Here is a 14,518-nt window from a genome sequence, read left to right as displayed (position 1 = left end):
AGTTTTTGTATGTACTTTTATAAGAATATTGTAAAATTGTGAGGACAAATAACATTATTTTAGTAAAGTTTAAATATGAAAGAAAAATATTGTAATATTATAGGATTTCCCACAAAAAAAAACCCAATAAGGTTGTAATTTTTGGAAAATTAGGTTGTGGAAAAAGTAATAATGATACAAGAATAAAGTTAAAATATTCTGGAAGTAAGATGATAATTACAATTAAAAAATTTCAAAAGAAAAACAATAGCTGGAATTTTAAGAGTCAAAATATTAAGACAAAAAGGTTGTACTCTAATAAGACAAAAGGAAAAAATAAAGAAAAAACATGTATTTTCGAAATAAAAAGTCTGGAAAAAAGTCTGAATACTCTGGGAAACAAACAACATTTTTGGAAAAAAAGAGGTTGTGAAAAAGCTTGAATATTATAACAATAAAGTTGTAAACACAAGAAATTACAAGATGAAATCTGAAATAGCTGGAAAAAATTAATATATTTTTTTTAAACTGAAGTGTGACTTTGTGGTCATTTGTTCAGCTTAAAATTGCACCAAACCTGCTCTTTTCTATTGTGGAGTTACATCATCACCCCTTAGTATAAATACATCTTTGGTAGCCAATAAGTCAATAATAGGCTTTTTCACCTACAGTATATGACAAAGCAGAGATACAGTTTTTTTCTTGAAATATGTAACAAGTTCTTAGCATATCTACACATGTTGCTTTACAAAATATCAAAGCGGCAAAGTTGAAATCTTTCATTTTTCACTATGTGGCCCTCGCTGGACTAAAATGGCTTACCTTGGAAAAATGACACAAAGCTCATCCACAGCATCAACAAGGAATGGTCTTCCAGGAACTTTTTTGCAACACTTTGGTGCGACAAGATGTTGATGAAATCGCTAACCAACGGCCAGTAGGTGTTATTCTTCAACAGAGCCTCGCTGCAGTTCACCACCACATGGCGACTGTTTTCTTCATCTAAGAAAAGGAAGAAACCGGTCAAGAACCAGTCGGCAACTCACGGTCACCGTCTTGAGTCATGACACTTACCCTGAAGTTCACTTTTAATAAGGCAACTCTCCATCATGTAAAGGAGGACGGTGACCATGATGTCCAGCAGCTGACACTCCTCCGTCACGTGACGAGCCAGCTCTTCGTTGCTGAACAGCTGCACGCTGATATGCACGATGCGGTTGGACATGGTGTCCGACTCGTGGCTTTTCATCAGGGTTTTCATGATGAATGCATAATGCTGGACAAATGTTTTTGTAAAAGTGATCTGGCAAAAAAGAAGAAAAAATGATTAAACTCGAGCTGCACAACATGGACCAATAAAATACAGATAAGATTTAAATGGAAGTGTAGTTTGTGCACAGCTGGAGGTAAAAAGGAAAGGAACAAATTAGGATTGGACCAACAGTACCTGTCAATTTGTCTTAATCAAAATCCTCATGACATTACTACTACCAGGAGAACCAGAGTACAGCACAGAGGGAGCCACCTGCTGCGGCCCAGCAAGGTGCACTGTATTCAGGTACACGCTCCAAGCAGCCGATATGATGCTACGGAGCTCATTTATTGGTATGACATCCCTCATATCAGCCTGATAATTAATCGATCCAGTAATTATGATGCACCCCTACATTAGACATGTACATTGGTAATGGTAATGGTTTTATTTCATTTGAACATGCATCAGATTACAATTGAATGCATCCCATAATCAGTTCACAGTTCCACATGTCCAAAAGGAGTAGGAAGAAGCAAAGCTTATTAAATCCTACCCCTCCATCAATAACTGTTACATTTGTTCACTTCCTGCTTTCTTAATATAGTTAAAGTTTTTTAAAGTGTTTTATTTTTTGGTAATCGTAATGATTTTATTTCATTTGAACATGCATCAGATTACAATTGAGTGCATCACATAATCAGTACACAGCTATTAGAATGCTTGCAAAATGGAGCCAAAATACCTTGTAATCTTGATCTGGTAACATGTTGAGTAAGAAGGTGACCATCTTCTGTGGAAACTCGTATTTTATCGTCCAAAACAGGAGCTCCTCCAAAAAACATTTATGCTTCAAAGACTCAATAATACACAGGTCTGACGGAAGAAAGAAAGCACGGTAAAAATGGAATAATTCACATTTTTTTACAACAAGTTTTCCTTCATTACCTTTTGTACTGCTACTCAGCTTGACCCTCTTCCTCTGCCCAACACTCTGCCCTGCATCTTGGTCCTCCTGGGAGTGTTTAAAAAAAAAAAGAAACTTAATGCAATGGTCAATAAAAGCAAGGCAGATATTTATTTGTAAAATAATAATAAAAAAACAGGACACAAACTAGTCATCCTTTGCCACCATGTGCCTCAAATCTCTCTGCTTCCCACTAATATGGCTTTTCAAAAATATATGATTACATAAATTGTACTGTTTCATATTTGAATACAATCTATTATTAAATAAATATGCATATTTAGGTTAATTTTACATGTTTTCTCAGCATAAAAATGGGTAAATGTAGTAAAAACATTCATTTTCTACCGCTTATCCTCACGAGGGTTGCGGGGGTGCTGGAGCCTATCCTAGCTGTCTTCGGGCCAGAGGCGGGGTAAACCCTGGACTGGTGGCCAGCCAATCACAGGGCACATATAGACAAACAACCATTCACACTCATATTCATACCTATGGACAATTTGGAGTTGCCAATTAACCTAGCATGTTTTTGGAATGTGGGAGGAAACCGGAGTACCCGGAGAAAACCCACGCATGCACGGGGAGAACATGTAAACTCCACACAGAGATGGCCGAGCGTGGAATTGAACACGCGCTAACCACTCGTCCGCCGTGCAGTCCTTAGTAAAAACATACATAAGTTAAATTTATTCTTATTATAAGTCATTCAGAAGACGCATTCGAAGACGTTGTGATGTGTAGTTTTCTATGCTGGTCACTAGATGTCGCTAGACCTCACAATAATCCTCAACATGGACTACTGTTGCATCTGTAACGCATGTCGAGATGAAACTCAACTCTGAAACCACAACGTAACGTCCTTTCCACGCCACCGGAACACATTTAAAGGAATCCTACTTCATGTGAACTCACTTATGACGGTCGGGTGTGGAACCAATAAAACCCATCCGCCCATCGGGTTGCATTGTTTGCAATCGGATTTGAAAATAAGAGTTCCAAAATTAAATAAAATTGCTTCCAAGTTTGGGACAAACCTCTTTGCTGGCCTCATCTGGGCTCCCTGGTGCCGTGGATCCTGTGGGACAGAGGGAAGCAACCATTAGCAGTGTGCAGTGGCATCACAGTGTGCTAAATGAACAATGTGTTCACTTTGGACGATCGTGAGTGAAAGGCTCATTTGGTGCAGCGGTCTGCAGGGTTTTGCTGGTTATTTCTCACCATAACATGTCAACATCTGTGAAGTAGGAAGTTCTAGTAGTTTATTAACTGAAATGGAAAACGGCAACGGCGAGCTCATGAGGATTATGTGTGCTTGCAGCAAAAATTAAAAGTAAAAGGGAATAAATTTGTATAGCACCTTACCACATCCCAATGGTGCCCAATTTAAAACCGTGCAGGTTTTGCCCAAATCTGAGAATGTGCATGGGGATCCTTAGTATACTCATCTCACCCAGCAGAACATCTGCACCTCCTTCAGCACCAACAGGGCTGTCGCTGGCAACACTTTGGGCTTTTTCCTCCATGGACACCAGACCAGAATTCTTCAATGCGGACAAATACTTGTCATAGTTGCTTTTCGCAAACATATTCTCCTCTTGGCCTGCAGCAGAATAGTAAATAAAAGGAACTACCAGCAAAGACAAAAGTGCACCATATCCATCCACATTATGCCGTCTGTTTTCTTCACTCGCTTTACTCATTACAACATGAAAACAAAGCAAATGAATGAGAACTTACCCATGCTAAGCTCCTTGAACGCTTGCTGATTAGTCAGGATTTTTGTCAGTACGGTGCGCATGGCTCCGCCCATTTTAGTGAGCTCCTCCAGGAAGGAGATTTGAGGCTCCAGCTGCTGTAAAACTTTTTGTAGATCTCTCTCGGCTGAGGTGTCTGGTGTAGCGAGATAATAAATGCAAGTCATGACTCTCGGCACTTGGTAAACACGATACCGGATGTAAACGGGGCCAGGACAGCCACGACAGCCTGCATGCCGCTTGTGCAACATATCTATTCCTACATGGAACATGTCATAACATATGTATTAAATTGCAGCAATTGTACACTTGGTTCATAGGATAACAGCCTTTACGGTGTGGCCGCCATGTTTATACCGGAAGGCTTCTTTTCACCTGGTTCTGTGTAGCCATCCCTCAGATACTGGATGACACACAGGATAAAGCGAGGAAGAACCAACTCTGACATCAAGAGAAGATCTCGGGGTATCGATGGGATGTTCTCGCCTGTTCTCAACCGATGTCGTCTGCAAAACCTATTCTCAAACACACACACACAAAGATCGATTTTGAGGACTAGTCACTGCAAAATAATTTCTTTTATATAATCATGCAGTTTGGAAAAAATGTTAAACAAAAAAATAACAACAGATAACAATAACAGAAAATAAAATCAAAATATGAAAAGAAAAAATTTCCAATTTTTATATATTTATTATGTTTAAATGTGCAATTAACACTACAGAGATGAAACTTTACATCAAGGTTGTCTAATCTGCAGCTTGGGGGCCGTTTGTGGCCCGTGGCACATTCTAAAACTATAATTTAACAAGAAAACAGCAAAAATCTGTGCTAAATTTACCAAAATAAAGTCAATTATTAAGAGGAAAATCTAAAGAGAGAAAAATGTCACAATTCCAATTCCACTTTTTAAAGCCAGAATATTATGAGGAATAAGACAAAGAATGATTGTAATTTTTGAAAATTAGGTTGGGGGGAAAATTAATGAGAATAAAGTCAAAATATTATGGGAATAAATTCAGAATATCATGAGAAAAAAATACAAGAAGATATATCTGTAAAATTATGTTAAAAACAACAGCAGGAATGAAAAAAAATTATGAGAAAAAAGACCAAATATTTTTAACAGTCATATAACAAGAAAAAAGTCACAATTTTACAAGAAGAAGCTGTCAATATTATGAGGAAAAATAATGTCAAATTTTAGTAGCACAAATTTCAAAATTTTAAAAAATACTTTTTAAATTTAAAATTACAAGTATAAAGTCTAAAAATTATGGGACTAAAAAGTCATAATATTATGAGGAGAAAGATGAAACAAAGTTATCTTAAAAAGTAAAGTGCAAAAATTGAAAAAAAAGGAGAATACAGTCAAAATATGAAAAGAAAAAGGTAATATTCCGACAAGAAAAAGTTACACTTTTACAAGAATAAACTCATAATATGCTGAGCATAAAGTTCAAATATTGAAGGAAAAAGATATTTAAATTGTTATATTATGACAAATACGTCATAATTGTGGCAAAAAAAATTTAAAAAAGGGAAGTTGAAAAAAAACTGTAAATTTACAAGAACAGCGCCAAAATATAAACATAAAAACTTGAAGAAAAGAGGAAGAAAAAGTCAAAATATTGTGTGAAAACTATAAGAAAAATCATATCATGGGAAAAGAAAAATGACCTTTTAGTAGAATTTTATCTGGATGACAAAGCTAAGATGCAGTTTCTGCTTAAAATCTTTTTTCTTATATACAGTATATTACATCTTAGCACGTCTACAATGTATTCACACCAACATTATACCACCTTAGACGTACAGGTGGACGCTTATTAAGTGAGTTTTCAACTATTTTGGACATTTCAAACACGTATCTCGAATCTAACTAGTAGCTGTTTTTGTACTAGATAGGAGTTTGACATCAGAGGCCGCACATCAGGACGTGCAGGTGCATAATGAGTGTCATGCTTTATACGAGCAGGAAAAGAGGATAAACTACGGCTACCTGATCATATTTGACGTTGGGTAAGAACATTAGTCACAGTTGTCAAACTAGCATAGCATTCGAATAGCGTACAGTAGCAATCGGCGGTTTAAGCTTCAGGTCTGATTGTTGTTATTGTTAATTGATGGCAACTGAGCTGAGCTGCTCAGTCAGTGCTAACATATCTTCCTAAATCACCACGGGAGACGTGAAACATGCCAAATTGTTGTTAGTGGATATTTGTTTGAAATTATATGTTGTTCACAATGACAAACAAATCGACATCTTTGAATAGTGAAGAGCTCCCTCCCGAACCTGGACCTGTCACTAGCTAGCATATTTAGCATGGCTAGCATGGCTAGCACGGCTAGCATAGCTTACCCAGTCTCTCGCATGACATTACTGTCTCCACAGTCGCAGGCCCCACCAGCCTGGCTCCGGAACATGTTGAAGTCATGGCTTGTATGGTCTCCGTTATTGAAACACTCCGCGCACAGTGACATGCAAGGGGAGATCCCGCACGTCCGGCATCGATATGCCACAAAATTAGCCGTCCACACCAAGCCGCACAGGGTGGCGTTGTCATAAGACCGGACCGTTTTGCAGAACTCCTCGAAACCTTCGCCTCCTGCGATTAGACATTTACACCAGTCCAGCGCCTCCGTGTCCGTCGCCGGTTTTTCGGGATTTAGCACGACATCCAGCAGCTCCTGGAGTTGTCGAAGGCCAGAGGTGTTGTCAGTCCGGTTTAAGTCTGCCTTCAGATGGGCGGCAGCAGCTTTCTTGTCCCGGCGTAGCAGCGACGCCGCCATCATTCGCTGGCTTGTTGTCCACAAATTTATTTTTGTTGTCTTGTGTCCATGTTCTCGTACGTTCTCGCGATACTTCCCGTTGTTGGCGATGGTATTTTTAAGTTGAAATGCTTCTTATTGCTGGCACGAAGCAGTGTTACGAGAAAAAAACACAATTACAAATTAATTTCATATTGAACATTGTATCAATAATTTGAAAGACATTACTTGAGTGAGTCTAATTCGCGTCTGGGCTTCAATCAGGTTCATCAGTTTGGACACACCTACGTAGGAGTTGTTTGTTGTCTTTCTGCTTCTAGGCAACAGACAACCTCATTGGGGCCCTCCCATGAGTACTATAAAAACTGCATGTAAATGTAATACTCTAAATATAATTAAATATAAATATAAAGGTCTAAATATAAATAGATAAAAATAACAGATAAAAATACACCCTGAACTGGTGGCCAGCCAATCCCAGAGCACATATAGACAAACAACCATTCACACTCACATTCATACCTATGGACAATTTGGAGTCGCCAATTAACCTAGCATGTTTTTGGAATGTGGGAGGAAACCGGAGTACCCGGAGAAAACCCACGCATGCACGGGGAGAACATGCAAACTCCACACAGAGATGGCCGATGTTAGAATTGAACAAGGGTCTCATAGCTGTGAGGCCTGCGTGCTAGCCCTGGCAGGCAATAAATGTTGTGATTTTTTTTATTTTTTAGTTATCAGATATTCATCATCAGCAATTGTATTACACAATAAGTTGTATTACATAAGATATTAAAATTATTTCTAAATATGTATTCCGCTGAAAAACTAAAACTGCACAAGAGCGGAACCTTACTTATGTGTGTTGGTTTCCCTAACTGATGGGATTGTTTTCAATGATGCACCAATACGGAAGTTGTCGAAAACTACAGGAAAACGTAACAAAAGTCGCCTCTTTGGCATTTTATGGACAAGCTAGGACCCGTTTAGCTACACGTAATGAAACTTAAAGAGTTGGAAAGTTATCTACAACAAGTGGATACGTTTGAAGAGCCCAAAATCCTTCTGGAGCAATACCCGACGAGTGCGCATATTGCTGGTGAGTACACAACGTGCGTTTCGTATACCTTGTGGATGAAGTAGATTGACTTAGTTATGTTTCCACAGGATGTATGCTTTACACAATACACAGCACATTTGATGACATTGAGGGTAAACTAGTAGCAGATCTAGGATGTGGCTGCGGCGTCCTCAGCATCGGGGCGGCGATGCTTGAAGCAGGGTGAGACGCCACCATCCTCCACACGTTTATTATACGTAAGTCACAAATTGACTCGTGTGTCTTCCAAAGACTTTGCGTCGGATTCGACATTGACAAGGATGCACTGGACACATTCAGAGGGAATGTGGAGGAATTTGAGGTTTCCAACGTTGATCTGGTCCAGTGTGATGTGTGTACGCTGAGGGCAGAAGACTATGCCAACAAGTTTGACACTGTCATCATGAATCCTCCTTTTGGAACTAAACACAACCAGGGTGAGTACACTTTGTGTGTGTGTGTGCGAGGTCCCGCCTCCACCCACCAAGACAAAGAGACTGTATGACTGACAATAGGGCTCACTCTGTTCATGCTGTTATTCTATGCAACAATAGGGCCAACGTCGAATGAGAAATGTCGTCAAAGTTTAACCTTCTGACACAAAATCTTTGTGACATCCGTAATGGTTAGATGTGGGTTTTTCTGTGCGGCGTGCATGTTATGTCATGTTGCATTTACTGTCTCATTCAAGGTATGGACATGAAGTTTTTAAGAGCAGCTCTAACGATGGCAAAGACAGCTGTGTATTCACTACACAAAACATCAACACGTGAGGTAAGTGAAAGTACATATACTTATACAAAAATGGAGCACATCGGATGAATACCACTTAGAAATAAATATGTCTTCACTGACAGTAGACCCTCAAAGGTTAAAGGAAAATTGCACTTTTTCAACTACAATCCTTATGCGAGACATGAACACACATTTTTCTCTTTTCTGTGCCGTTTTAAAGATTAAAAACAGCTAAAAAAAAAAAAAAAAAGCAGGTAATCACAGCATGTAACGGGACACACCTATTCCACCTAGAAGGCCTGCTATTAAAAGACCTTCAAAACCCTCCAACAAGGTTGTATGTGGGCATGTAGTAACAGGGACGTTTATATGTAATACTTGCAGTATTTTGACGTATTTGGTCATTTTCAAGCTCTGCATTGATTTCACATAGCGAAATAGGCAGAATAAAACAAAACAAAGTGCAGTTTTTACAAACTTGGAAAAACAAAGCAGGAAGATCCAATGTGGTTCTGGGGGCCATTTGCAGCCTGTGCCACATTCTAAAAAATAAAAAAACAGGAAAAATCCAGAGTAATAGTACAAGAATTTTAATTTTGTGATTTATTGTCCCTGGCCTAGTGCCCACATTTTAATCTTGCAAGATGTTGTGACACCCCCATCACACATCTGATATACCTCAGGTCTAGTTGCTTTATAGGTCATTTATTGTGACTGCACCCATCAAGAGCGTATGGCATTTACATTCTGGATCCAATTCCAGCACATAGAAAAGAAGGCCAACAACTGGGGAGTGAAGATGGATGTCATTGCAGGTAAAATGTAAAAAAAATGTATATAAAACAAATTGTTCTAAGAGTGATTTCATTTTTTTGCTAAACAGAACTGAGATACGATTTGCCAGCTTCATACAAGTTTCACAAAAAGAAATCGGTGAGTTTATGGGCAGCAGCTCCAACACTCCTCCCGTGTAATTTATTTGCAATTCACTATGAAAACTTAAAAAATAGCAAACCTTTATTTCTGTATGGAATCTTGAGGGGTAAAAAAAAAAAACACACTGGCATGATGATTCTGTTTCTCGCAACTAAAGTGTGTTGAAATGAAATTAGCATCCAAGAGCAGAAAGTTACGCATAATAAAAATGAAATTCTCTTAAGAGTAACACAGGTGCGTATGGAAGAGAGTTCTAAAGGACTTGAAAAACTGACAGCAAACTTTCCACTGGCTTCTTTTTTAGGTTGACATCCAGGTGGATTTCTTGCGCTTCTCCAGAGCCTGACGTTTTGCTTTTTTTGTTGTTGTTGGAATGGACTTTAGTTTGCCTTTGTATCGAATAAATGTTTTCACCAAAAGAAATCTTCAGTGTGCTCTTGTCACTAAGATCCATTTTCAGTTTTGGGCACCTTTGCTGCAGGACCATCAGCATCTTCCAGTTCTCTCTTGGGGGCCACTGGGCCTGGGGTGGGGTGAAAGCACAAAGTCAACATTGTCGTCTTTAATGTCAAAACACAAGAGCACATGTTGAGCTGTTTTACCGTCTTCATCGTCGCTGTCAAATTTGGTCTTTTTGCCCTGGTACACCTGACTCCTTCCCTGGTCTCTGCCGCCTTTTCCCTTTCGGAATCCCCTTCCTCTGCCACCAAATTTCCCTCGGCCTCCTTTTCAGAGAGAAAACATGAACTTCCAGTACTTATCGGAAGCTGGAATGGCTGAGGTGTTTACCTCGGGGGCACGTTTAGGCATTTTGGGGGCCAAAGGTTTTATTCTCACCTCCACACAAGGTCTTCAGTGTTTTCCGGCCTCTGAAAGTTGCTAGTTTATAAAATATATATATATAAAAAACTAATATTAAATCTATATTTCTCATCTACAAAACAAGTGTTAATGAGGAAATAATTTCCTTGGTAATTATTCCCACTTTCATACTCATTTTGTGATGAAACGCATCACTCATCTCTTGACGCTTTTTCAAAAAAAATTCATTACTAAATGATCACCATTTCGTGGTTGAATACGGCTATTTGCATATTTAGGCAAATTGTACATATTATTGGTCCCAGTTAAGCATTTTCAAATTCATTCATTCATTTTCTACCGCTTATCCTCATGAGGGTTGCGGGGGGTGCTGGGATAAAAAGGCTAAATGGACTAAAATATAAATACAAGGCATAATTGTGACTACCTACAAATGCTAATCTGTACTTTAAATCAAATTCAAATAAAAAAATCTGTTTGACATCTGGGGGCCCCTGGAAATCTCGGTGTCCCTGGCACTTGCCTGTGTTTGCCCAATGCCAAGTCGGCCCCTGGTTTACCTTTTCCTTTGTTCCGGTTGAAAGACTCCTGCTGCGCTTCAATGATCTTCTTCAAGACTTCTTTCTCCTCGTCTCCTTCGAGCAGCTGCCATGTGACTACGTTATCCTTGACTTTCAGCTCCCCGCCATTCGCCTCTTTGGCCTTCTCAAATGCCTCCTTTGCGTTTTTCTCAAAGAGAAGGGTGCCCTTGGTGGGGAGGCAAAACGTCTGATGAAGCGTCTTGGTCTGTGAGCATGAAGCTAAGGAAGAGCGGAGTTTACCTCTTTGGCCCCTCTGGTGAAATCAACCCACTTGATTCGTCCGTGCCCTGAGAACACTTCATGAAAGTCTTCTCTGGAAACATCTTGCAGCTCTCCAGAAAACTTTAATAAGGAACCCGAATGTTCTTCCAAGAGCACATTCTGGAAAAAGCAAATTATTATTTGCAATAAAAGTGACTGTTGTAATTCTTAGATTAGATTTTTAGTTTTAGCTCCAGAGAGATTTATCGCTGACAAATTTGCCAGAGACCTTTGTGGCATCAAAGTTATCGGTATCAATGTGGAGGGGAAAAAAACGATATTGTGCATTGCCTCACATTTCAGGTATAAAACAATAATGGAAGATGATCCATCAACACATGGAATGGGAGTCACGGTGTACAAGTTATACGTTTCACTTTGAAGTCTCACAGCAACCGCGGTGCGTTTAAGGACCACCAAACAAAGTGCAACCTCTGAATGCTGGACTAAAAACATTCATGCAGGGTTCTGCTGTGATGCTTAATAGAACATTTAAAAAGGGACCATACCATATCTTTCTCCTCTGTGTTTTTCTGATGCTGTTCTTTATCCCTGAGAAAGATAAGGAGCAGTCCGGGTTAAAATTTTTTTTTTTTTTTTAAAAAAAAAGCTTTTTAAAAAACCCTTTTTGCATTTATACTCACTGTTTGAGTTTTGCTTTTGTTTCCGCTTTATGCTGTTTTCTTTCCTCTGCTTTCTTTGCATGGTAGTCTTCTCTGAAAACACGAGGACATTTTGTTCTTAAGAGGGTTCTCTTGAAGTACTTCCTACAAGTACTTCCTAGATATCCCAGCAACACCCCTAACACAAGGTTCAAACTCCTTCATATACGGTACTAAGCCATATGCAAAGACATGGCTGCTTGATTCCATAAATGTCGTCTATGTCTAGAAAATACATCAAAATCAGAGATGCACAACCTTTCTGCTTACTGTGCTGGTTTCCTTTTAAGTGGCGTAATAGCGTTGGATATAGTTATTAAACGTGAATGCAGATCTTATGAGAAATTAAAAACCAGTTCATGATGGAAAATGCCAGGAATGCCTACCTCGATAACACCAGCATCTCATTATCTTTGAAGGATTTGATATCTGTACGTTGAAGGAACGTCTTGGATGACTCTTCTGAATCGAAACAGATAAACACCGATCCCTGCCAAAGAGAAGATTTAGAAATGATCCACATCTCACCGCATGACACGGTATTCACGAGGACTTCATGTACTACCTTGAACTGCCGCTCCATATCTCTCCTCATTTGAATGTTTTCTATGTTGCCTTTTCCGTTCAACCACTCCTGGATCTCATCGAGGGTCGTTGCCAAGGGAAAACCTTTCTGGAGGAGAAAAGACGTGCTTGTCCATGTCAAACGCTGGCTGTGCTGGAGCCTATCCCAGCATGTCCTTTTCAATAAACTTTCTAAGACTTTCTTGTCTTATTTGACACTTTGAGACTAATGTAGAAGCATTAGAAGCTCTTCTCAACGAGCAGCGGTTCCTGCTAAAAGCCCTCAGTCTTGCTTGTGACATAAACACCCCCCCAAAAGAAGCATATTTGTTTTGCTTTTCATGTTTTTTGAATGTGGGATGAAAACAAAGTACTTGTTTCCACGGTCTACTGTGTATGTATGACATGCAAATGCCTGCAGGCGCGGTGTGTGTGTGTGTGTGTGTGTGACAATTCTAGAACTTACGATGTACACCGATTTGTGTTTGACTGCATCTTTGTACTCGTCATTCAGCTCAGGTAAAGGTTTGTCTGGACACCTCCTGATCTTCGTCTTGTCCTCGCTGATCTCCAAGAGGCCAGTTGTGGATTTCTGGAGTGCGGTGATGACAACGCCAGCCTCCGAGGTAATGGATTTCAGTCTGGGAAAGGATGTTTTGAAAACCTCAAATGATTCCACTTGGGTTTTTTATGTTTCTGTTCAATTATCAGTTCAGGAGGAAGTTGAAGGAGGTCAACATGACTTGTAAAAGACACCATCATCAAAAGGTTTGAGTCAGACTGCTTGAGTCGGTGACTTTTGTGCTATCAAAATGACATTTTGAGCTAAAATGACACATGGTTTGTGTGCGCGTAACAGGTCCTTGAGTCTCTTCTGACGAGGGGCAACAAACCTGTTGAATTTGAGCATGGTCTCCAAAGTGACCCAGCCATCATCAAGCTGCAGCTGCTCTTTGAGGAAGCGATCTCGGAGGAGATTGTGATCCCCGAAGTAGTACTGGAGGTAACAATGTACAGGAAAGAATAATGAGGCAAAGCAGGGCCTAGCATACAAAGTACAAACATGCTGAATAAACATATGTACTGCCATGTACCTCGACTTGACGTGCCACTTTTACCTCCATTGGGGACATTTCCTGACTTTCAGACATGACTGTCCTGTGTACACAAAACAAAAGCAGAGAAAATATAGTTTATAGTACAGTATATCCATAGTATATCCAATATAGTTTGAACTCTTTACATGAAACAAAATACAAATACCATAGAAAGCTGCATGGTCGTGTAATTAAAAGATAGTTAATTAAAATTCACGCTAAAGTCCAATAATGAGTTGCTCGTTTCACCTGAACAAACCTTTTTGCTGCGCAGTCGCGGGTTTTCATGTTAGCTGACATGCTAGCAGGCTAACATGTCGCAGTTGCACACCCGGCACAAAGCGTGCTCAAACAAACACAATTAGCTCCCTCTATGGTCATTTATTATATTCATATAGACACCGGTACTCGAATTCATGTTGGTATTTCTGCTGTTGTGTTACTCTAGCACATTCGTTAACATTACTTCGAAAGATTGACAGCGTGCTGCCCAAACAAGGATGAACGAAGCCGTTTTGTGTGCTTTCATCAATAAAGAAACATTTCCAGGACGGCATTAAATGATCTACAGTTGTGTTTTCTGTGACATGAAAGCGTTTCACTGTACTTACAATTCACGGAATACACGCCGGCGGACACTTTAAGCGTTCGAACCAAAAGACTTCACTTTAATGCCAGGCTGCACATGTGGGAGGGCGTGCTACGGAAACAGCCGAAGGTCAAAACACATCATTCGCAGCAGGTTCAATGAGTGTAGTTATACCAAAATTTCTCTAGATGTCGCTGCCGAACCATTGCTATGATTGTAATGTATGTGTCGCATTGTTGCGGATTGTGTTGTCTTCTGTAAGGGACAAACCAATTGCAAAACACTATACAATAATGTATTTTCATAAACGATAGAAATGTAGAAAGGTTTTTGTGTATTTAGTATATTTGTGCGTTTAGTCCAAATTTGGATGTGGTTTTGGTAGCTCCTTTTTAAGAACACACTTTACAATGTCCTCTGTGGTGGTGGAGTAACTGCTGTGCTT

The 14,518-nt window shown here is 39.5% G+C and overlaps 3 protein-coding genes across 6 annotated transcripts in view; 1 reads left to right on the top strand and 2 right to left on the bottom strand.

Annotated features, from left to right (window-relative positions):
- Positions 1 to 6,821, bottom strand: part of ubr3 (ubiquitin protein ligase E3 component n-recognin 3) — a 43,916-nt gene extending 37,095 nt beyond the window's left edge. For all 3 annotated transcript variants that reach the window (XR_013629613.1, XM_058081828.2, XM_058081829.2), the window contains exons 1-9: positions 6,315 to 6,821; positions 4,328 to 4,467; positions 3,936 to 4,088; positions 3,649 to 3,798; positions 3,233 to 3,273; positions 2,180 to 2,246; positions 1,977 to 2,107; positions 1,054 to 1,282; positions 802 to 981 (exon numbers count right to left, since the gene is read on the bottom strand). Coding sequence is in view for 2 of the 3 variants with exons in the window: in XM_058081828.2 (XP_057937811.2) it covers positions 802 to 981; positions 1,054 to 1,282; positions 1,977 to 2,107; positions 2,180 to 2,246; positions 3,233 to 3,273; positions 3,649 to 3,798; positions 3,936 to 4,088; positions 4,328 to 4,467; positions 6,315 to 6,748 (1,525 nt within the window). In the remaining variant the exon portion in view is untranslated. The remainder of the gene's footprint in view (positions 1 to 801; positions 982 to 1,053; positions 1,283 to 1,976; positions 2,108 to 2,179; positions 2,247 to 3,232; positions 3,274 to 3,648; positions 3,799 to 3,935; positions 4,089 to 4,327; positions 4,468 to 6,314) is intronic.
- Positions 6,308 to 10,035, top strand: mettl5 (methyltransferase 5, N6-adenosine). 2 transcript variants are annotated; one of them, XM_058082032.2, is made up of 7 exons: positions 7,724 to 7,826; positions 7,895 to 8,009; positions 8,079 to 8,263; positions 8,518 to 8,600; positions 9,325 to 9,376; positions 9,445 to 9,494; positions 9,802 to 10,035. In XM_058082032.2, exons 1-7 carry the CDS (start codon positions 7,727 to 7,729, stop codon positions 9,841 to 9,843), a joined length of 627 nt encoding a protein of 208 aa, XP_057938015.2. In that variant the 5' UTR covers positions 7,724 to 7,726; the 3' UTR covers positions 9,844 to 10,035. The 2 variants fall into 2 exon arrangements, with proteins under 2 accessions (XP_057938013.2, XP_057938015.2); XM_058082030.2 differs by having other exon boundaries at positions 6,308 to 7,826; positions 9,445 to 10,035.
- Positions 9,251 to 14,210, bottom strand: ssb (small RNA binding exonuclease protection factor La). Its single transcript, XM_058081974.2, has 12 exons — positions 14,096 to 14,210; positions 13,482 to 13,545; positions 13,281 to 13,384; positions 12,854 to 13,028; positions 12,389 to 12,496; positions 12,210 to 12,313; positions 11,806 to 11,877; positions 11,671 to 11,713; positions 11,141 to 11,281; positions 10,880 to 11,066; positions 10,100 to 10,222; positions 9,251 to 10,020 (listed from the first exon to the last, which is right to left on the bottom strand). The coding sequence occupies exons 2-12, from the start codon at positions 13,536 to 13,538 to the stop codon at positions 9,941 to 9,943; spliced, it is 1,194 nt and encodes a 397-aa protein (XP_057937957.2). The 5' UTR covers positions 13,539 to 13,545; positions 14,096 to 14,210; the 3' UTR covers positions 9,251 to 9,940.
- Between the last annotated feature and the right edge of the window lie 308 nt (positions 14,211 to 14,518).

Source organism: Doryrhamphus excisus, linkage group LG12 (genome assembly GCF_037039965.1).
Source record: "Doryrhamphus excisus strain RoL-2023G ecotype Guam linkage group LG12, RoL_Dexc_Guam_v1.1, whole genome shotgun sequence".
Classification (NCBI taxonomy): domain Eukaryota; kingdom Metazoa; phylum Chordata; class Actinopteri; order Syngnathiformes; family Syngnathidae; genus Doryrhamphus; species Doryrhamphus excisus.
This window is presented reverse-complemented; position numbering and strand designations above follow the sequence as displayed.

Excerpts from the sequence above, each read along its gene's own strand:
- mettl5 (XM_058082030.2), top strand. The coding sequence starts at position 7,727 with ATGAAACTTAAAGAGTTGGAAAGTTATCTACAACAAGTGGATACGTTT. Across the intron at positions 7,827-7,894 it reads GACGAGTGCGCATATTGCTG|GATGTATGCTTTACACAATA; the intron begins GTGAGTACACAA and ends ATGTTTCCACAG. Across the intron at positions 9,377-9,444 it reads GAAGATGGATGTCATTGCAG|AACTGAGATACGATTTGCCA; the intron begins GTAAAATGTAAA and ends TTTGCTAAACAG.
- ssb (XM_058081974.2), bottom strand. The coding sequence starts at position 13,538 with ATGTCTGAAAGTCAGGAAATGTCCCCAATGGAGGTAAAAGTGGCACGT. Across the intron at positions 11,878-12,209 it reads GAGATGCTGGTGTTATCGAG|AGAAGACTACCATGCAAAGA; the intron begins GTAGGCATTCCT and ends TCGTGTTTTCAG. Across the intron at positions 11,714-11,805 it reads ACAAAAGCAAAACTCAAACA|GGATAAAGAACAGCATCAGA; the intron begins GTGAGTATAAAT and ends TATCTTTCTCAG.